The 23,250-nt window shown below is 47.2% G+C and overlaps 1 protein-coding gene across 3 annotated transcripts; it reads right to left on the bottom strand.

Annotated features, from left to right (window-relative positions):
• Window positions 1-820: 820 nt before the first annotated feature.
• KCTD15 (potassium channel tetramerization domain containing 15) lies at window positions 821-23,204 on the bottom strand. 3 transcript variants are annotated; one of them, XM_020985021.2, is made up of 5 exons: window positions 23,015-23,204; window positions 16,994-17,169; window positions 6,883-7,027; window positions 5,528-5,833; window positions 821-2,661 (listed from the first exon to the last, which is right to left on the bottom strand). In XM_020985021.2, the coding sequence occupies exons 1-5, from the start codon at window positions 23,021-23,023 to the stop codon at window positions 2,503-2,505; spliced, it is 795 nt and encodes a 264-aa protein (XP_020840680.1). In that variant the 5' UTR covers window positions 23,024-23,204; the 3' UTR covers window positions 821-2,502. The 3 variants fall into 3 exon arrangements, with proteins under 3 accessions (XP_020840680.1, XP_020840681.1, XP_020840679.1); XM_020985022.2 differs by lacking the exon at window positions 23,015-23,204 and adding an exon at window positions 22,664-22,875; XM_020985020.2 differs by lacking the exon at window positions 23,015-23,204 and adding an exon at window positions 20,599-21,006.
• Window positions 23,205-23,250: the final 46 nt, after the last annotated feature.

Here is a 23,250-nt window from a genome sequence, read left to right as displayed (position 1 = left end):
AAGGTGGAAATTTGCTCTGGTGGGCGTGGCTGTTAGAACAGGAAAGGGAGGGGGGTGGGGTGGGGGAAAATGGAGATTTAAAATAAAAAAAACCCTCTTAAAAATAAAAAAATACAAAAGCATTCAAAATCAGTGACCAGAACTGCTAGCTAAATGACCATATCCTAGTTTAAACATTTTTCCTTGGAAAAAAAAATGTACTTCTCCTAACGGAGTAATTGCTTCCCTACCTCTTCTCCCTTGTTAGGGCTGCTTGCAGCTAATGTTGGGGCAATAAGGGCCAAACCATATGCACAGTATGTGTGCACTGACTCACCTGACTGGGCCCGTGAGGCTTCATTCTATGCCTTCGCACGTGGCTCTAAGCAACTGCTCTGTAGGGCCATAAAAATACTGTCAACACCAATAGAAAGAAGTAGAGGAAAAACAAAACCCAAACATTTGTAACTTAGTTTAAAAAATGAAATACCCTGCAAAGGTTTTCTGCCTGTTGTTTTCAGCCTGGGTTTCCATTTGCTTTTCCAAAATGAGGTACTGATGAGATGTATTTAACCGTTACAGTTTCCTGGAGTTTCCTTTAAAGACCAAGACTAGAATTGAGCACCTCTTTACCACAAGATAGGAGGGGTGTGACTGGAATGAAGGAACTAGACTGAAGTGCACATAAACACTCAGGCCTAGGAAATTACACCAAGAACACAACTCTCCCCCCCCCCACCCCAGCGGTTGGATGAAGCCAATTATTTCTCTGGTTAGACCAAACAAATCTCAGGAAATTCAACCCAAACTTATCTCTGGGACAGAACATGGGAGACAAGGGTTAATCCTCAGGACTGCATTTCAGTCCATTAGAGAAATGTTTATGGCATGAAGTACTGTGTAAGGAATACACGACAATATACATTAGGATCTTTACAATATTAAATGCATAATATACAATTCTACAGGTATCTTACAGATATCTGTTCAGATATGGCAGGACGGGGTAGCTTTTTCCATCAGTGAGTGTATAAAGTGTCACACTATATAAAATCAAAGAAGGAACAGCTTAGCTTTAAAGCCCCCCAAACACCAGACCAGCCTGGCTCAGTACCTGTTTGCACAAGGGAGGGATCAGGCCCCCAATGGGCTCATTTGTTTCCGTTCTGGGTCTATGTTTCTGTTGAATTCATTGTCTGGACTGAGGGGCCCCAGATCACCAGAAGAGCTCAGTCCCTCTCCTTAATGACCACGTTTGTCTAAGAACAGTTTAATTAAAATTCAGTGTCTACAACAGGATTCTATAAATTAATGTGGGAGAAACTAAATTGTTATTAGCGCACGAATTAGTGACTGAGGCCTCCAATCACGCCACACAGCAATGAGTAGGATTTCACAGAACGCTATTTATAGGCTGCCACCTGCAAACACAGCGCTGTCTCCTGAGTTACAGAAGCGGCTGCTGCTTAAGTCAGAAGAGATGATAACTGTTTTCATTAAAGAAACATTGTAGGGGCCAAATGAAAGCAATAGGAGAGACCTTCCCTTAAGAGACAGACACACAGCAGAAGGGCAAGTTTGCCATCAGTATTTCAAAAATACTTTTAAATTAACAGAGAAAGAAGAAACAAAGACATGTCCTGTCCTGCAGTGTAAGAGCATGAAGGGTGGCTCTTTTTCTAAAGCTCCAGACAGAGCATGTGCTGACCCCCCCTCCCTCACCCCTGCAGGGGCACCAGACCTGAGATGCCTACACATACAAGAAAGTGGGGAATGGGGGAGACAGGGCTGGCATCTTCCTTGGTCTGTTTTGCTAATACAAAAGCTTCCATACTTTGGCCTTGGTTTTGGGGGTCTTGTCCTGGGGTTGGGGCTGCTCCCAAGGTGGATCTTACTTTTGAAAATAGTCCACAATTAGTCACACTGACAGTTTCCTTTTTTTTTTTTAAAGTATTGAGCACCAGATAAATATGCATCGGTCCTTGTCTGTTTCTCTAACCTCGGCAGAGAAGCCACTTTCATTTTAAATATTGTAGAAAAATAAGCCATTTACTAGCATGAACAATCACAGACGTCAGACACACGCATGGAGATGTGGAGCACGTCAGGCGAGACGTGATGCCTCAGATGAGGCAACATTCAGCACAGTGTCACACTGGCCTCAGCCCCTCCCAGGGCCTTTGGCACCAGGTCAGGAGGGGGATGGGTGTTCCAGAAGGCTGTCGACTGGGCTCCTTCCACACAGGTCCTGTCACCAAAGCCCAATCAAACACCCCTCCAGCACTGGCTAAGTGCTGGTTAGGTCCAAAGCCACCGCCGCTGAGAAGAAATTGCATTCAATCACCTTCCCGCAAAGCCTCCTGTCCATCTGCCAGGCATGCTCCGGGGCTTTACAATGAGGACTGACTGGGTGACCACCCCTAACTGGCCAAGGAGCTCCACACCCAAGTTGCTAACACTGTTTTCCGACCCCCTTGGTGCCTCCCATGGGGAGGGCTCAGCACCAAGATGTCAAAGGCAGGCCTAGTCCAGGGGCTCCTGCTTTATCCGGATTGTAGTTGGAGCCTGCTGAAGCCGTCTGTCCTGCCGACACAGCATATATTCACTGAACTGGGAGGAATCCACCCCTCCCCCGCAGCTTGCGGCCACGCTAAAGCCTTTCTGAAACAGTCTCTCGAGGACCTGTGAAGTCAGAAACAACACAGAATCAGCACTGGCCCCTACAGCCCAGAACCCAGCGTTGAGCCCTGGCACTCCAGCCTGGAAAGAAACTCCTGGCTCTGGAGATACCCAAGAATGAAGGTTCTATGGTCAGAATTTAATACCTCATTTCAAATGACTACACCACGTGGAAACACAAGTTAATCAAACACACAAATCCTGCACTGGGCATTTCAAGACTTCTGGAGTGTGGCCCTGAATAGCAAGTAAGCTAATGTCCCTTTGGTGGGTTTTTCAGTGGGTAAAGCCTGTTGGGACAAGGGCCTCTTCTTGCCCATGAACACACCCTGGACCCAAGGATCTAACATGGCATGTGGTTAGACTGGGGTCTCTGAGCCCCTGGGATCACAGTATGTTGCTATGCTTGTCAGAATCAGTGATTTCACAGGCTGCGGGCCCAGCAGGAAGGAGCTCTGGCTCCTTCCAAGAGGGTCCCAGTCTGTGTTCCTAGGGTCTCCCAATGAGGAGGGCCTCACTCCTTGAGCTTATGACTCAGGAATTCTAGTGGGCAGCAAAGCTCCCACTCGGGGCTGGCTTTCTCACCCAGAATTCCTCTCCCCAGACCCTGCCTAAAACTAGTCAGACACACAAATTCCAGACAGCTTTTGCTGAGTCTGAGCAGCTCATAAGCTGAGAGGGGAGGTCTGACGACCCTGCCAAATAATTAAGGCTCATATAAACGATAGAGATGCTGCCCAGGGCTGCAATCTGCACTCAGCTGTGAGCTCCTGGAGCCGCAGCCGGCAGGGCCTGGAGGCAGGAGGAGTCCAGCTGGTGCCTGGGGCCGGAGGGGAGAGATGTCCATGTGTCCAGACACTCAACTCTTCCCATGAGAGGCTTGGGGGAACCCAGGGCACCTCACCCCAGGCAGTGACAGACGCTGGGACCAGGAAGGAGTTAAGATGGACAAGCAGAAGCAATGGTCATATCCCCTTTTTAGTGGACAAAAACTCTACCCTCCACCCCCTTCTTCCCTAGTCTATTTTACTCTACAGAAATGCCCCAGGCCTGGGCTCAGGGAAAGGACTGTCTAACAGGCACCAATTCAGCACCTTATCATCTTCTGACCTTAAAAAGCCCTGACCTGTCCTATGAGATACAGATTTGGTCAGGATGACAGGAAAGAGGCAGGAGCCATGGGAGGCACATGGCATCATATGGGCAGATGGGCAGACAGAGCCTTGCAGAGATCTAGACCCTTGGGTATTCTGCACAGGGAGGATACAAGTCTCCTCAAGTGAGATTTTTATACACACACACACACCCCCTCTGAGCTACTAGCTTTACATCGAAATTTACAGACCCCCTTTCCCAAGGCATCCCTTGCCCCTAAGAATGGGTGAGGGGCTGAAGGCATCAGAAGGCATCTCAACCCTTACTAAGCCATGCCCCCCATCAGTGTCTCCATAGAGACAGAGAGTGGAACTATGGTTTCATAGATCCAAAGAATTCCCAGATGAGAAATTCTCTCTACCAATTCAGGTTGCCACATTCCCTGAAAAGTATAGTCAGAGACTTGCCTAAGGCATTGAATGGTTAAGTGACCTGCCCAGGGCCACACACAGGCCAGTATATGACCAAGGTAGGATTTGAACCCAGATCTTCCTGGCTCCATATAAATAAAAAAAAGGTCTGAATGAAGTGACCTCAAAGAAACTGGTTTTAAGTGCATATGTGTATCTATGTATGTACATGTTGGATGTAGGGATGCATCAGATTTGTCTAAGAAATCTCCATAAGATTTACACACATGTCCATGAGATATGGCCGGCCTGTAGTGTCCACTAGTGGTTGCAAGTGCAATGCTATGACTAGACTAAAGAAGGCAGGCTTCAGCTGACCTGCATGTGCTGAGCAGCACTGACCCACATGGCCTGAACCAGGAAATCAGATGCCAGGACTTTCCCTGGCAGATCCCAAGCTGAGAAATTTCAACCTTGAGAAGAGCTAGAGTCTGATGCCCTGGGGGCAGTCTGGGGTTATGAGCCCTCCCCAAGTTCATCTTTCTTTGATTCTCCTCTCTCTTCTCCCTGGAAGCCCCCAGTCCTGGGCCTTAAGACCTTCCAACCTTGCCCTTCCTAATTATAAAACCTCCACCTGCTTGTTCAGCCCAAGCCCATAGGAAAGCTCTGGTCATGATCCTAAGTGGTCCCCAGAATCTCCAGGGTAGGGGCCCGCATTCCATGTCCACATCTAGTCCCTGTCCCACCCTCTTCCTGGTGCCTATTTAATTTTGAGCCTAACATGAGGCTCCAAGTGTCAAATGAAACACATTTGGTTGAAAATACTTCGGGCCATTTTTATAGAACATCCTTTTGGACAAAAAAAGAAAAGTGCAGAGATCAATTTTTTTTAAGTCCATCCCGCAGGCACCATCACTTAATTATGAGGGAGACATAAATTATGCATCAACACATTGTTGCCTTCCCTGGAAATGGCACAGAGGCTTCTGGGGTTTGGGCAACTCAGTCTCTATCTGTGTCTGCCTCTCTGTCATCTACCTCTCCGTCTCTTGCCTTTCTTTCTTGGCCTTTCACCAGGTCTATATGGGAATGAAGAGAACCCAAGGCATATTAGAAACCCTAACCCTATTTCCTGGCAAGACTGGGTTGGGGGGAGGGGGAGGGAGAAGGATGGGAGGGAGCCTTTTTGGTCAGTTTATATCAAGATGGCCTGGGGGAAGGAAATGCATGGTCACTAGGGGCCAGACAGGGGCATGGAAAGCTAGCTGCAATGCCCAGAAGGCTAAGAACATGTGGCCAGTGACAGGGTGAGTGGCTATTAGTGGGCATGAGGTCAGTGCAAGATGTGTGCCCTGGGCCCTCACCTGTACGGAGTTGAGCCGGCAATATCCATTCAGCGGGAAGCGGATGACGTGTGTGGGGTCCTGGTTCCACCCAGCATTGACAGAGTTGCACATGACATCGCCGGTCTCCGGGAAGACTTCCTCGATAAGTGCCTTCTCCCCACTGAGGGCAATGCGCTCGCCAAGGTCAGGTGTCACACGAACCACAAGGCATTCACAAGCCTGGCCACGGCGCCGCTGCTCCTGTTCCTGCTTCCAACGGTCTAGCTCCCTTACCATCGGCTGCAGTTGGTAGTAACGTGCCTCTTCATACAGGAGGCTGAAGTCCTGTGGACCAGTTGGGGGGTGGGGAGGAGGTGCCAGGGAGCAGAAGGATATGAATTGTCATATTCTAATCTCCACCTCAATCCTAAGATCACTGAGGGGATTCTGGGATACCTCCCTCCCCAGAGGCAGACAGGAAGGATGCCCAAATCCTATTTTACAGGTAGAGAAACTGAGGCCCAGAGATTAAATGTTATTTGCCCTCATCAGGTCAGCAGGAGATCTAGGCTAGCCCTTGTGTTCTGACCCATGGAAGACTGATGGGGGGAGGGGGAGAGAGGAACATAATCTCTGTGTTTGCCTGGGACCCAGCTCCTTGACGATGAGCAGGCTATGTGCTAGGCCTTTATTTGCAATGGGCAGAGCACTGGATGAAGTGGCCTCTTAGGTTCTTTCAGTATTGGTGCTCTTAATTTGTGTCTGAAAGTTAGGCCCCAGACTTTGGGCTATGTTCTCAGGACCTGGTTACTGGGGGGTTGGGGTGCTATACTTCCAGAGAACAGGAATCAGCCAGAGCAAGACTATTCACACCCTCCTAAAGTCCCCTGACACACCATCCTAGAAGCCCCTGACTGTTCACACTTGCCACAAGCCCCTGATCACACAGAGCCCTTCAGCTAAGTGGGTCCTTTCAGTGACGGGGTTCTGGCCCCAGAGCAGTCTCTCCTTTGGTAGGCAACAGATTTACATAATTTAAAGTTGGTTTATTTTGGATTGTGATCCTTCCTCCCAAATAACCTGGGACTTCATGCCTAGGACAAGCCCAAGGCCACTGCCACTCCCAGGGCCACCTAATTGTGAGGACACCCTGATAAACAAATAAGCTACAAATATGAGAAAATAGAACTAGTTTAGAAAAACCAATTTAGCCTTTGGCTTCATCGTTTAACTTTTTATGGTATCCATGACAACCAGTGGACCATTTATTAAATCACAGCATCCCTGTATCGTCCTGTGTCAGTGGGGAACATGATGGAGTTGCCTGTGCACAGGTCAGCAGCCAGCCTTCACCCCAGCATGCAGTAACCCCAGCCTACACCCACCCACCTCACCTTGAAGTCGTCTGGCAGCAGGAGTTTGGACGTCCGCAGGAAGCTAAGGACATATCTGAATATCTCCCCATCCCGATCAATGAAATAATGTTGCTTCAGACTGTCTAGTACGATGGGCTCTGTGCCATTGAATAGACGACTTATCCTGAGATGGAAAAAGGAAAGAAAGGTGGTTGGAAAGGAAGGGACCAGAATGTATGAGTTAGACCCCACGATTTGAGGTATGAAACTGGTAAGTCTGAAGATACTGAAGATTAAGACTTGAAAGGGACCTTAGAAGTCATCTAGCCCAACCTGCTTCATTTTACAGAAAGAGAAACAGACCTAGAAGGGACATTTGCTCAAGTAAGTGACAAGAGTTGGGTTTGAACCCAGGTTCTCCAATTCCAAATCCAATGTTCTTCCTAGTATGCAATACTGCTTCCCAAGGTGTTAGGTGACTCTACTTTGGAGGAGGATATAATGGTATGCAGGAATGGGAGCAGTTCTGACTATCTGTACACACCTGGAGATGGACAACACTGCTCCCCCCACCTCCCAACAGACACACTCAATCAGACTCATAAGATACACACAGAGGAGGTTGAAGGATGTGATGGAGACAGAAAGGTTGGCATGAGGGAGGGTGAGGTGCAGCATACTTGAGGATGCTCAGAACACGGATGCCAAAACACAGAAATCGGAGATTACCTGCCACACTAATGGGTTAATTGTTCTCCTTAGGGAGAAATAGCTCTGGCTCCAATTGGGAGGAGTCAATGTAGCTGCAAGGAAGAATTTCTTCTGCTCTGTTCTATTTGTGTAAAGGGGCAGTGACCAGACCTGTACATAGGGTCTAGGAATAGAGGAGCATTTACTGTTCCAAAGAGGCTTCCAAGGTCCTCTTCTGAGGTACAAACCCAGAGAGTCCACAATGATGCTTTGGAGAATCCTTTGACAGCTCTCATACCACTATCTCAGCCTCTAATTCTTTGGAGAAAATAGAGAAGGCCTAAGAGACATTAGATTTTAGGCAAATCCACTTTTAACAAAGTGAAAACTGAAGTTGTAAGTCATCATTTGATACTAGCCTGGTGTGAGGCCAAAACCTTTTTCCCCCCACTCGTAGCCTTAGAATGAAGCTGGCCACACTTTCTGGATGAAATACTAAAGTTCAATTTAGTGAAAAATAATTTTCTGAAACATCCACCAGTAAACCTTAGGAAACAGCCATTTCAGGGTAGGGTAATACCTGGCTCTCACACAGGGTAATTTAACAAAAATGACTAACTTTGGATTCAGGAGCCCCCAGTTAGATCTAAGATATGCCAATACATAAGTGCTAGCGCTGCGATCAGCATTCTCCTTGTATCTCTCCCTGCTCCATGTTGTGGACAGACAGGCCCCCTTCCCACTTCTTCGGCCAAGCTAGGACCTAGTAGTACTCTGTGTGCCTATAGAAGCTGCCTTCACTTCTCCTCCAAGCCTAGCATTTGGGGAAGTAGGTTTACCAGCTTATCCTCGGGGAGAGGGAAGCCCTGCCAGGCATAAGGACAGACCAATGGACCACCAGCACTTCTGCTGTTACAGAGATGGCCTGTAAGGACTGGCTAAGCCAAACATGAGAATGCAGACTCACTGAAGGGCAGAAAACTAAAGACTCATCTACTAGTTCCTCAAGGAGCTTTAGCCTGCTTGTAAGGAGGCCTAGCTCCCCATGCAATGGGAGAGATCCAGGTAACCAAAGGAAGTCTTTCTCATGCCTTATTTGCTCCTCTGGAATTATGTCCATGCATACACAGCCATTGCCTGCGGCTACTACTCTTTACTCTGTGCATATTCTCTTTAAGTCTTTCCTGGGAGCCAATGCCATATTCCCCATAATGATACAGGCAGAACAGGAGAATGAGGGATCTGGGCTCAGTCTTTTGCAGTGAAGGAACTATGTGGGCTCAGTGTAGTATACGAGGTACTAGTATAGTCAGCTTACTTCTGCCAACAATGAATGAGGGACCTTTGTTCAGTCCCTCTATCTAGTGAAGGAAGGATCTCAGTTGTTTGCCTCTACAGTGTTTGATTTAATTAACCCCACGTTTCTGGGGAAATTACCAATGCCTGGATGAGACCCAAGGTTGCAAGGCCTGGACTCCCAAGGCTGGGGCAGCTGGGCTACACCTTGAGCTTGCAATAAGATCACACTTCTAAAACAATCTTTGGACAGATGTTTCTCATCCAAAGAATCTTAGGACAGTCAGCAGAACCCACTGAAACCATATAATTCAGATAGTAGAACCAAAGCTCTAGAGCTCAAAGAGGGCTCAGAAGTCAACTAGTCCAACCCCTTCATTTTACAGATAAGGAAACTAAGGCCAAGGTCACACAGGTAGTAATCTCGTCAGAGATAGGATTTGAACTCAGGTCTTCTGAATTTTTACTTCAATTCCTTTTTTCTTTACAGGGGGGAAAAATGAAATCCAGAGAAAGGAAGTAACTAGCCCATGGTCACATGCATACTAGTGGCAGAGCTGGAATTTGAGGCTAGTCTCTATCACAGGGCTCCATCTCTGCTTGAGTATAGGGCGTCAGTCTTTCAAGAGTTAAGGCTCATTTGGGAGACTATTTGAGGACTGATAAGCTTGGAACAACACTGATTTTCTAGATATTTCAGAATCAAAGCCCTAATCCTGTCAAGCCCTGCCTCCTGCTAACTACAGATGGGGAGGAAGGCCTCCCAAGTATTTCATTGACTTACTGTGTTTATCAGGAATATGCAGGCCAGGTACTGGGCATGCCCTATCATCCCCCAAACAAGAATACCAAAGCTGGAGCATGTAATGACTAATCAGGAGAAAACGGCTCAACCTTAGGAAATCTACCACTCATCTACTGGTGTGTACATTGATGGGGAAGGAGGTGATGGTGGTCAAATGACAGCACCCTGGGCTAGTGATGCCAAAGTCATGGATTTTCCATCTCTAAATCATACCCAAGCTGAGCCTTAACCCCAGCAACGGACTGACCCTAACACAGGCCACTAACAGAGGCCACTAGCCCTGATCCCATGCAGAACAATGATCCTTAACCACCAGACTGAGCGTTAACCATTGGTACCATTCTAGAACCTGACCCTGGCTACAGCATGACCCTTAACAAGAGCTTGGAAAGGACTTCAGAGGTCATCTAATCCATTTTCCTCATTTTATAGATGTGGAAGCAGGCCCTAACCATTGCCATAGACTTGACTTCCTGCCAGCTTTCTTGTGAACAGATGAGTGTGGATGGCTCAGTGCAGCCCACAGGTAATGTCCTCGAGAGACACTGGGGATGTTCTCAGGAGACAAAGGGACCCTACGGAAGGACATTAAGGATCTTATTGAGAAGCAGTGAGGACCTTACGCAGGAACAATGGAGTTGTAATTGAGGATAATGGAGAAATTGAAAAGAACAGTGAGGATACCACAGAGAAGACAGTGAGGATACTATGTTGGGATGGTGTGGAAGCTACTGGTAGACAGCAGGTGGATTACAGGGGGCCAGAGCCACACCATGAAGTATGAGGCAGGGCTCTGCCTTTGTGTCATCATTAGCTACTCCTGCGACCTCTGGGGATCACCATTTGTCCTACGGGATGTAAAAGGCAGATGGTCCCCAGCCAACCTGCACTCCAACTACTGTCACTATGAATGCTTCTGTGCACTGAAGAAAGAAGACCCAGAATGGACCCAAATATCACACCATATACCAAAATAAAGTCAAAATGGGTTCATGACTTAGATATAAAGGCTGATACCATAAGTAAACTGGGAGAACAAGGAATAGTTTACCTATCAGATCTATGGAGAACAGAAGAATTCATGACCAAACAGGAGATAGAGAACATTATGAAAAGCAAAATGGATAATTTTGATTACATTAAATTGAAAAGTTTTTGCACAAACAAAGCCAATGCAACTAAGATTAGAAGGAAGGTAGAAAATTGGGAAAGAATTTTTACAACCAGTCTCTCTGATAAAGGCCTCATTTCTAAAATATATAGAGAATTAAGACAAATTTATAAGAACACAAGCCATTCCCCAATTGATAAATGGTCAAAGGATATGAACAGACAGTTCTCAGATGAAGAAATTAAAGCCATCTATAGTCATACAAAAAAATGCTCTAAATCGTTATTGATTAGAGAAATGCAAATCAAAACAACTCTGAGGTACCACATCACACCTATCAGATTGGCCAACATGACAAAACAGGAAAATGATAAATGTTGGAGAGGATGTGGGAAAATTGGAACGCTAATACATTGTTGGTGGAGTTGTTAAAATGATCCAACCATTTTGGAGAACAATTTGGAAGTATGCCCAAAGGGCTACAAAAATGTGCTTACCCTTTGATCCAGCAATAGCACTTCTAGGACTATATCCCAAAGAGATCAAACAAATGGGAAAAGGACCCACATGTACAAAAATATTCACAGCAGCTCTTTTTGTGGTGGCAAAGAATTGGAAATTGAGAGGATGCCCATCAATTGGGGAATGGCTGAGCAAGTTGTGGTATATGAATGTAATGGAATACTATTGTGCTGTAAGAAATGAATAGGCTGACTTCAGAAAAACCTGGAAAGACTTACATGATCTGATGCTGAGTGAAGTGAGCAGAACCAAGAGGACTTTGTACACAATAACAGCCACATTACATGATGACTAATATTGTTAAACTGAACCCTTCTCAGCATTATGAGGATCTAAGACATCTCCAGAGGCCTTGGGATGGAAAATGCTGTCCACATCCAAAGAAAGAACTATGGAAGTCAAATCGCTATCACTTATTTTTACCTTCTGCTGAGTTTTGTTTCATCTTTCTGATGGTTCCTCCTATTGGTTTTAATTTTTAATTACAACTTCACTGATGTCAAAATATGTTTAATGGGTATGTAAATGTAAAACCTATGTCAGGTTGTGTGCCGTCTTGGGGAGGGTGGGGGGAGGAAAAGGGAGAAAAATTTTCAACTCAAAAGCATATGGAAAAAAAAAAGTCACAAAACAGTCCAGTTGGTGTCTGTGTCTAAAGCATTTGATGAAATACCAATGTGCTATTTTATAAAACTGAGATAATCAGATTTGAGTTCTTTGTTACTCGCCTGTTAAATTCTTTTTCTGATTTTCCAGAGTTTGTTGTTACTAGTGAAGATAATGTTGATGCATTAAACTTGAGTGATAAGCCGTCAAAAAAGAAAGAAAGAAAGAAAGAAAGAAAGAAAGAAAGAAAGAAAGAAAGAAAGAAAGAAAGAAAGAAAGAAAGGAAGAAAGAAAGAAAGAAGAGCCAGAGCACTCCCTGTAGGCCAGTGGAGTCTCTCTTGAGCTTCTTCTTCAATGCCAGCCAGATATGACTGATGATCCCCACAAATCCCTTCTCCCTCAGTGGCTTTCACTGTTCTTTATTCCCCAATTCTCCAACATCATTGCTTTCTCTGACTCTATCTCACTGAACCTTCTTGGAAATTTTTTTTTTAAAACACACATAAGGCATTGATCTTTTTTAAAAAAAAATTGGTGCAAAAAGAATAAAAAAATGAATAATTGAGTAAGGATCAGGTTGAAGGAGATCTGAGGCTCTAAAGAGAATCTGAGGGAAGCCAATGTTACTATAAAGATTCTGCTAAACCTGGTCCTGAGTCCATGACTGTGAGAGCACACAGACTACTTAAGTGACAAGGGAGTGCAGCCATGGCATGATGCACGGACTGGCCATACCACAGGAGCTGACATCCCTCACGTAGCACATGGATTAGTCTGCAGTCATGACAGCAATTGGGAAAGAATGCTGGATTTGGAGTCAAAGAAAGTGGGTTCGGACCTCAGCTCCTCCACTTGTCACTCATGTGACAAGCAGCAAGGCCTCTCTTATGGCCTCCATTCCTTCATCTGTAAAGGCAGAGGGCTGGAATGGCATCTCTAGCTCCCTTTCCAGCCCTAAATCTATGTTCCTAATATGCCAAGATTCATGAATAAGCCATAAGGCCAGGTGAGCATTTAAATTCCATTCATAAAACAGAAGCTGTAGGGAAGGGGCTGGTGGTTATCTGATCACCCTCTCTAAAAGTGACCTGTTTAATGTGGGTTGAACTTTTCCTCAGTGGACAGATTCTTGCCCCATGTCTCCTGACAACTGCCCCTTTCCTTTTACCAATCAGAAAAAAGAACCTAAGGTTGAACCTTAAGCCAGCCACATGTTCCTAATGTCCTCAATGTCACCATGGAGCAGAAATTCCCCTCTGTACCTTTGTGTAGGCTGGAACCACCCCACCCCCCGTCCCAGCCCATGCCATCCTATTTCACCACAACGATTTAGCATCCTTAACTTACTTCAAAGCTCAGCACAGGTACCATTTCCTACAGGAAGGCTCTCCTAATCCCCTCCCCCCAACTGCTAGTACCGTTCCCCTAAAAATTATTTTGTATTTACTTTTATGTGGATATACTGTTTCCCCTTCCAACTGAACATACACTGGAGGGTAAAAATTATTCTGTTTTGTCTTTGTACCCCTAGTGCAAGGAAGACAGGGGGCACTTAGTAAATGTTTGGTGAAGGAATGAATAAAGTCCAGGTTAGTGTCTTCACTGCACCAGTGACACTAAACAGGTAGGTGGACAGATAGGCCGAAAGCCATGCAGCATGGCAGACAGACAGACAGACAGGCAGGCAAGTGGCACTCAGGGCATTTGGCTGAGCCCTCGGGCTGTGAGGCTTACAGAGGGGATGTCATACAAACATGATCAGTGTGCCTCACGGCAGTGCCATCGCACCAGTGGGCAGGCAGCATTCATGGAGGATGCATCAATTTGCAGCCACAGCTGCCCACTTAAAAAGAAGCAGTTAAGAGGAAAAACACAATTTGCTATTCTAAGATTCCCCCACATGAAGGGGATGTGTGCACATGGGACAAATGCATGTAGACAACCCAGAGACATGTCATGCTTGCACAGACATGCAGATTCCTACTACACTGACCAGAAGCTGTGTGGGGAGACATATGGGGTCCTAGTATATAAAACCACAGATACGGACATGGGTACACCTATATATGTGGCTCCTTATTAAAACAAACCACAGATGTGTGTGCATTCATGTGCCCTTGTGCATATGTGTGGATTCACATTCTGTGTGCCCACAGCTAAAACAGCATATACCCTCTGCTACAGCCTCCTTGCCCCTGTGGGACCAACCACATACCAAAACTCGTTAGTTACTGAGTTGGCTGAGATTATAGAGCATGCTCCAAGAAAGAATTCTTAATAAAACACAGCAGATAAACAAGGACAATGGGACATCAGACCTTCGGGTACCAAAGGCTGAAGCCTTTTGAAAAACAGCAATAACCTCCCCCCCAAAGGCTACAAGCTTCTGCCACGCAGATGACCACAGGGCACAGACAGGGAAATGATAAGGATGTAACTCTGGGTTTCAAATCCAGGGTCACTGAGAGTGGGCATTCATCTGGCCTCATCCCCCTGCATTTAGGCTCAGAGCTTTCAGCCCTCTTCCTTGCAGAAGACTCTCCCGCTGTAGCCCTCCTTCAGCACAGAACGTGAAACTCTTCCCATTTCCCCTGACTACTCAGTTGTGATTACATCACAAATTCAGTTTTGCTATTCTCAGGGAAGCTATTCCACAGAGTGTTGTGGGCAAAGGTTTTATTAATTTAACTCAAAAACGTCGTCAACTGATTAAGGGTTGATCTATCTAAAACAACTCGGGAATGCTGCAGACGGCAAAACTGAAATTAAATACCCGGACTCTGTCTCTCTTCCTAGACACATCTCGCTATGTGTGTTGCCCTCACATGTTGCTTTACACAGATTGGTATCACCCCCCTCCATCATCTGCTGACACAAAAGGACTATCACCCCACAGGTCAGTTATAAACGATGACCTAAGTATACTTAGAGCTCCTCCACATCCGGCCAGAAACACCCACTTTAGTCTACAAGAAGCAGAACTGTTCCAAAGCCTTTCTGATCATCAACAAATGAGTCAACAATCCCCTGGGTTTCATCTCCAGCCGACTTATACTTTGATGGGTTACACCATGGAAGTTTCTATTAAATATGCCTGTTTCTGGAAGTGTCAGCAGGGATTTCCTTAAAGCTGTGGGAACAGATGTGAGGCTCGTCATACAGCCGCTATAGTGCCAATGCATGCCCTCTCATCTCCTCTGCAAATGTCCATCCTCGTCTGCTATAAATTCTCCTCCACTGGGAGGAGATACTTCTGTGCAATCAGGCCTTCAGAGCATCTTAATATACAAGTTTCCAAAGCAAGCCACTTGGTATTTCGGACATAAGTGAACAAACATCCCAGGTTAATTTTTTTCCCTTAAATTAAGTGAGTCAAACAATTGAAATCAATGTGACTCTCCTTCTACATTCATTTCCCTTTTGTGCCCAGACTTGGTATGGCTCTGTCCAGGCACCAGAGTCAGTTCCATACTCAGATAAAGCGCACAGATCCTTATTGGCCCCCAGTGATGCCAAATGGGGCTCTGAAAAGAGTACTGGCCTTGCTTACTTGTAAGGCCTAACCTCTCTGGGCTTCAGTTTCTTCGTCTGTAAAATGAGGGGGTTTGACTAGATGACTTCTAAGGTACTTTTCCAATTCTAGATTGATGATTCTATGATTCTCACCCCCAAAGCCACAGGCCTGATCTTCAACCTTAGGAATAGGCTTCCATGGACACTCTTGCTCCCATAAATAAGAAGGAAATCTCAGCCCAGTGTTAAGTGCTATACACCACTGGCACAGGAACCCAGGAAACATTTAATGGGCAAGTTTTGGACAAGAAAAGAAACTCCAACTTCATATACTGCCAAAAGTATGGGCCTAAGAAGAGGGATGGGCCAGAAATAGAAACTGCACCTAAACGGATCTCCAGAGAGGATGAGGATGAGGATGAAAGCCAGCATTTATAAGGTTTGCAAAGCATTGTACAGATATCATCTCATCTGATCCTCATAATAATCTTAAGAGGTGGGTGCTATTATTATCCCCATTTTACAGAAGAGTAAACTCAAGTAGTCAAAGGTGAAGTTACTTGCCCTGGGTCATACAGCTAATAAGTGTCTGAGACCACATTTGAACTCAGGGCTTCTGACTCCAGCTCTAGCACTCTACTGCATCATCTAGCTGCCTCCATAGATGATCCACAGTAATTTATTTAAAATAGTTAAGGGTTTTGGATGAAGGCAGAATATATGTTCTGGGTATGGGAGATGACAATAGAGAAGGTGACTGACCACAGCATTCCCAAATGGCCCCATCAATGACAGACCAAAGGAGCTGAACCCAAGGGAAAGTTCTGACATTTCCTCATCTGTCATCATGGCTTCCCCATTAGCCAGCCCTGCTCTCTGGGATGATGCCAGAGACACTGCACCAGAGCCTCAGTGACCCAGCTCATTTCCCTACTGAGATATCATGAGGTATCTGCTTTTGACTCTTCCATCACAATCATTTCTAGCAAGTAAATGTTTACTGAAAGGAAGAAATTTGGCTGAAGTTCCCCAAAGGGTTAAAATCTGCAGTGGGATGAAATGACCTTTGACAGTTCCGTAATTAGCATGTTTGACAAAAAAGCATACACAATGGTCAGTAAAGTTCAAGGCTGCTCAGTGGGCGCTGGCAGCACAAGCTGCTCGGGGGAGTGTGGAGCTGGCCACCCAGGGCCTGAAAAGAACGACAATGCAACTGAACAGCCATGGCTGTGATCCACAGAGACTTTACCTGCAGGATTTGGCCACTACGGTAGGTGCCACAGGACCAATCCATTTGGATGCAGGGCTACTTTCTAAAAACAAAACTTTGTTCCCAAAGAACTATCTTTCCTCATGCCAACGACAACCTGAGAGTCTGTGCCACCAGGTGATTGAAACACTGTCTCCTACGACATACAGGAATGAGGGGGGAAAAATGACCTATCTGAGCTCCCAGGTCACAGCCGTCCCAAAAGGATGTCCTTGAGCCCAGGCAGATGCAATATATGGAAGAACCCATTACCAGACACATGGTGATAGAGAAAGGTCTTCCTTCACTCAATGCCAGCTAGGTATATGGCAGAAGAAAGAAGCAAGGTCTTTCTTACCTCGAGTCCGGATACTTGGTGAGGGTAGCCAGACTGCTGGTGTACATGTGTCCCCCTACGTCGATATGCACGGGAGCGTTGGACTTGGTGAGCTGAGCTGGGAGCGGGATTCCCTGAGCTGCCAGGGGAGAGACTGGGGACCGTGTGAGAGAGAGTCGGGACATGCTTCTTCTCTCCTATGAATGCAAACAAAACAACAGAACAGTTTTTCTTTAGTGTAGCTGCGGATTTCCTTTATTTCTGGTGTGATCACAGATCTAATCAGATCACTTTTGCATCTGCCTGATCACATATTCAGCTGACAAATTATTGCCACCACTGTAATTAAGTGTATTTGCATCATTTTCTTCAAAGTACCAGAGGGTAAGAGAAAGATGCTTATTAGCAATAAGAAATCAAGAAAAAAAATTTTCAAGGTGTCAGCCTCCAGGGGCATAAAACAAACTGCAAAATCCTAATTAAAGGTCGCGGGCTTATGTGTTAGATGTGAAATATCCCCTGACAAACGAATCACCAATTTGTGAATTGGGATTCAGGGGTTTTTGCAAGTTTGTCTCAGTAACGAGACACCTCTAAATTAGTGACTTCCTCAGCACCTAAGGCAGTGAGTTTATATATGTAGTAAATTTCACATCAAACTAGGAGCATTTTTGGTTTAAAAATATATAATAGGCATGCCAGATCAATACCTATCATTTGGGTTTCACCACTGAATGAAAGAAAAGAAAGCGTAGAGTCCTGGGCAGGAGGGAATCTTGTGCTTTCGCTGAGAAAAGAGCTAGAAAGGACCAAGCATCTTCCTGCTCTCACCACCTTTATCAGAACTGACACTGGAAATGAGAAATCATCACACCCAATCTCACTGAGTATCTATCCTTCCATATACTTCCAAGAATATCTGTGGCAAATTCCAGTAAAATAGAAAGGTAATTGACTTGTCTGCAACCATAAAATGGAACTCTGTCTTTAGAAAGTCAGCTTCAATTTTGTGGAAATCCAGACACTTGGATTCCCTACTATTGGGAAGTCTTCCCTCCCACCCAATGCAGTCCCAGCATTGCTTCGCCTCCCATCCCCCTGCCTACCACCTCCACAGGCCAGGTATCCGAAAGGAAAGAGAGCCGATCCTCCCCTTCATCAGATTCCTACATGTATTTCCTTCCCCATTGCAGATATCACTTACACAACACGCAATAGGAACAGTCACAGAGAACATATGAGCCAAGGTACTCCTCTGCTTCACACAATATTACATCCATCACAGGCAACATACATGTATATGTTTTAGCGTTTCATGTCTATCACGTCTGTTACCAACTGTAGCGCAACATATGCTCAGCATTATCGTTATAAAACATTTCAGAGCCTAATCTAATTTTCCTGGTATTTTGTTTTGCAGTCATGATCCCAAGTATGGGCTCTCTTACATCAGCAAAGGGCTTTACAGACCACAGCACACGGTTAATATCTACTTTTACCAACTGGCTTTCCCACCACACGGTAAAGCCCAAGCTGTCACCTGGAATCTGGTTGTCCATCTCGTTGGGACAGACTTTTCTCAGCATGCTACCCATCCAAACCTCTTAACCATCCCACCAGGAGATAAGACCTGGTGCAGAAGAAGCCTCACATGGGGCCCTTTAATGAGGTGCAAGAGCAGCTGAGAAAACGTGACTTTTGTCCATGGAAAAGCTCCCCCCCTTTCCCAATGACAGCACAAGTCTTCTCCCTTCATATAGACGGGGAGATCAGAACAGCCTCTGGCACTTAGTCATCAGCAACACCAAATCTAAATCCATTGTCCTAGACTTCAGCTCACTGGCTTCTCCCACGGGGCACCCTAAGGCACAAGGCACAAAGCTTGCCTCTCTCTAGCAAGGTCACAGTCAGGAGGTGGAGGACATTTATAAACAGGTCCCATTAAATACAGAAGTACTAGCTTAAAGCATAGACATGGCAAACAGCATGATGAAAACAACAGCTGCCTGGGAAGGCATCCCCTGCCAGTGTGGCCGGCCTTTCTTTTCTGTGCCCCATATCCTCACCACTGCCACCCCCATTTTGAGTAGGGGGCCTATGTGGCTCTGAGGAGATGCTGTTTATTATTACTAATGACACGGTAGGCACATACTGTATTCACACACATATGTACACACCACACATCTGTTCTAGCATTAGTAAAAATACAACCCTGTTTGCCTTCTGACATACCTATCAGGGTCAGCTACATATGGGCTTTTTTTTTTTTAATTCTGGAAGGACTGGAGAAATACGATTCAAGGAACCCATGAGAACTAACTTCCTTGCTAACAGTTTGACATCTAAAAGTGATAACCCTGATATTCTACAGCCAGTTTTAACATACAGAATTGGGGGTCTACTGGCGGGTAGCTGGGCATATTCGAGGAATGCCTCTCTGCCATGACTTGGCTTCACGTCTGTGCCAGAAGATCTCTCAGATCTGGAGGTTGCAGCATTCAGGACCTGTACACACAGCATAGAGATTTAATTTATGGGACTCATTGGAGGGTCTTCTCCCCAGCTCTGGCTATACCTATAGATCACCAGGTCTCCAGAAAGGGAAAAAAAGCTAAGAAACTAAAATAGGTTCCATTGGGGGTAGAACATTCTGGCTTAACCTAAGCCAGGGCTTTTAAATTACAGGGGAAAGTACTGTAAAAAGAAAGCTTTTATTTTATATTGCAATTTAAGTCATAACTATAGTTACTATAGTTCCATAAAAGTATTTGTATCAACTAAGTAGCTCCCAAACTTTGTCTGCATTCAGCAAACATGAACTAACCTTAAAATAAAATTTAAATATGATGGTCCTCACATCACAAAACTTCTTCAAACCCAATTTTTCACTCCCCCATTTACAACTCACACACAATTCCCTGGTTGCTGCTAACCAGCATCTTTGTGCACAACCCAGAAATTAACAGAGCTCCCTCCTGCATGAGGGTTCAACACCTCCAGGTCTCTAACACCCACCTTTAATTCAAAAGATTGAAAGTAGGTGCCCAAAAGACAAATAAAAGCTGACTGAGAAACTGCCACTGCCCACAGGCCTGCCCTCATTCCAGCAGCAACACCATCCCATCCAATTCCATCCCATCCCAGAGGATGAGGCAGCAAGTCTCAACAGAAACAGACCCTGCCCACAGCAGGCAAACTCGGTAGGGCCTAATTTCCATAGCCTCTGCCTTTTCCCTTCCCCAGCCTCAAACAAACACCTGATCACTGCACACCTGGCCACTACACACCTGATCACTCCATGCCCCACCATTGGGCGTACAATGATGGCTGCGTGCAGTCACTCTTTATGACAATCATTATACACCTGGTCACCACACAAGCACCACTACACAGAGAATGACTTACACCATCATCCCCCACCCCATCACTCCAGTCCATCATCACTGTACACTCCAATCACTCCACATGCCATTATTGACATCCCAAACACCACCATCATTGCACACCAAGATCTTCTGCCCCAGCTTCTCTTCTTGCCTTCCCAAGCCGGCTGCCTAAGTACTGCTTGTAAAAGCGATTTGCCCATGCAAAGGGAAATAATCAGAATGCCACGCTCATTTACACACAAAATGAGTTTGTGTCCCATTGTGTTCACAGTTGTTCAGCTCTCTAGGGGTGATTAAACTCGCTGTGCGGCTCCAGCTTGAGATGATTTCACTGAATCGTTTCTCCGTGAAGTTGCTTCTTTGCGAAGCTGTTATTTTAACCATAAAAGGTAAACAGAAGGCAGTTGTAAGAGCGCCATTGAGCTCGCTGGCTGGCTTGCTCACTCAGAGCCCAGGGCTAGGCGCCTTGGGCGGGAATGCTGAAAGACTGCAGAATTTTCCAGGGTGTGGGCTCCTGCTCCAGGCTTGCAGCAACCCGGCTCCTTTAATGCATACTCTTCAGACACTGTTCAGATCCCACTCACAGCAAGGCTTTCAAAGTCTTAGAATTTTGGGGAGATGCAGGTTTCACCTGGGCTCACTGCCCAGGGCTATGGGAACCACTCCCAGTTGCTGTTGGGGCAACAAGGAGACACAGCCAGCCTGGGGCCCAAACCAGAGCAGGCCAGGCAGATCGAGAGGCTCAAGTCCCAGCAGGGAGAGCAAAAAAGAAAGGAGGGAGAAATAGAAAGGCCCAGGGCCCAGCCAAAGAATGAGACAGAAGCCCAGGTCCTGGCCCAAGGAAGGGTTAAAGGTGTCAAAAGAAAAAAACTAGAAAGGTGGGGGGAGGGCACTGAAGAGTGGAGTGGAAGGGGGAGGAAGAGACAAAGTTAAATCAAGGAGCAGACACTTAGAGAGGCTGCAGATGGGAAACTCTCCTAATTAAGGATGTAAAAGCGCTTTGTTCCCAAAGTTTATTGTTGCCAGGATAAAAAAAATTAATTGAAACTAATGCTGTTATTCACTCGTGCAGTTTAATTCCTTCATGCGCATTTAAGACATAAAGAAAACTGCAGGTTTCAGGATCCGCCTCCCCAGCCCTAGAGGGTGGGTGGGGGAAGGGTACCTCTGGCTGGGCAGCCTCCGCCTGTGTGCATGCATGTACTTGCCTATGTATACATATGCCAGTACACATCTCTGTGTACACATCTGTGCACGTGTGCATGTGCCAGTGCATGGATATGCATCTGTGCCTGCTTGTATCTGTAGGTGTATACAAGTGTACCTATTCCTAAATATCTGTGACCCTGTGTCCAAGTTGCATAGGTGCCCCTGAGCCTGGGGTGCTTGTGCACGCACAGGGCTCGGTCTGTGTCCTTGTCCTTGGTAGGGTCAGACCTCTGCTCTCCAGTTTTCCAGTCCCTCGTCCCTAAATCCTAAAAAGAAATAACCCTGTCTCCAAGGGCTCTCATCCCTACTTCTCCCGCTACCCCATTTCAGCCACGAGGCTGGGGGTATGGGGCGGGATCTGTCCCGGCACAGGCACACAGACTTTACTTTCAATCCCTCCCGCATCAGTTTGGGCGCCAAACGCATGCCAAGTGTGTCCGCTCGGAGCTGGGCCCTGCGTGTGGTCACTCCCGACTGACGGCTCGCACCGGCCCCCGACTGCCGGGAACTTTTTTGAGGGGGAGGGGAAGTGCAGTTGGTTATATATCAAACTCCAGCGTGCCCCAGAAGACTTCAACCACCTAGGCGCCCCTGAGTTCAGCCCCACGTGGGTACGTCCTTTCTGGCTCCACTAAAGGCCAATCCTCCCCCCTCCCCCCAAAGGCTACGGTCAATCCAATTGTGCCGTAGGTCCCAGGAGGAAGGATTAACATGCTCCTGGGTCCCACATAGCGTGCGGGCTGGTATGAGAACCTAAGTGGACGCCCAGGGGCTTGGCCGCGCTCAGTGCCTCCTTCTCAGAGGCACCCCCCAACCTCTTTGTGCGGCCGCAGGACCCACACCACTGGCGTGTGCCCCAAGTAGGACTCCGGCGCGCTCAAGCCCCTTGGGAAAGGGGGCACAAGAATTAGCCTCCAAGTGGTAGTCGCCATGTCCCCGCCCCCTGGGGAGGACCCCAGACCCTCGGATCCCTTTTGCCTTTGCCACCGTCTCCCGCTGGTCCGGACAAAAGCTGCGGATCGCGCGCCCCTGCCCTCCCCAAGCCTAGGGCCGTCTCAGCGCCTGGCGCCCCCTGCCCTTTCCTGGATCCACTCACCGCGGGGAGTCCTCTCCTTGGCTCGGCGGCCCCTGGCCTTCCTCGGCCCCACAACGCGCAGCAACCCCCACGCTAGCCGGCCTCACTCAGAGCCTCCCGCCCTCCCCTGGGCGCGGCCAGGAAAGGGGCCACGGATCGGGCGGGGGGCGACCAAGTGTCCGGCCCTGCCGGCCAGGGTTGGAGAGGGGGCCCGGGATCCGTATCAGGGGCCTCGGCGCCTTTAATGCCCCCCCCACCCCTTCCTGTCCCTTAGTCTCCGAAGCGACTTTGTCCGAGTTGGGGAAGATACTCTCCGAAAAGAGGGCGCGCAGTCCCCAGCTCCGCGCGGAACCTCCGCGCCCTCATCCTTACCTTGGACATGGGAGACGCGGCGGCAGCGGCGGCGGCGGCGGCGCGGTCACGGGCCCCCCGGCCCTGGCCCCCGCCCGCCTCCTCCCGCCCGCGGCTCGGGGTCTCGTGTGTCCGGGCCGCTTGGGCGCGCTTCTTTTCTCTGGTTTTTGGCTCCTCGGGTCGGTTCGGTCTCGTCCTGTAGTTACTTTCTCCTGAGTCCCCCCACCCTCCCCCCACCCCTCCTCCCTCCCCCGGCC

The sequence above is a fragment of the Phascolarctos cinereus genome, unplaced genomic scaffold (assembly GCF_003287225.1).
Source record: "Phascolarctos cinereus isolate Bilbo 61053 unplaced genomic scaffold, phaCin_HiC Scaffold_2;HRSCAF=192, whole genome shotgun sequence".
Lineage (NCBI taxonomy): Eukaryota > Metazoa > Chordata > Mammalia > Diprotodontia > Phascolarctidae > Phascolarctos > Phascolarctos cinereus.
Note: the sequence above shows the minus strand (reverse complement) of the source record. Positions and strands in the feature narration are given on the sequence as shown.

Bases quoted from the DNA above. Each gene is read 5' to 3' on its own strand.
- KCTD15 (XM_020985020.2), bottom strand. From the start codon at position 20,742: ATGGTTAAAATAACAGCTTCGCAAAGAAGCAACTTCACGGAGAAACGA. The intron at 5,834-6,882 runs GTGAGGTGGGTG...ACTGGTCCACAG, and splicing joins TGCTGCCAGACGACTTCAAG to GACTTCAGCCTCCTGTATGA. The intron at 2,662-5,527 runs GTGAGGGCCCAG...CTGACTTCACAG, and splicing joins GCCGGCTCAACTCCGTACAG to GTCCTCGAGAGACTGTTTCA.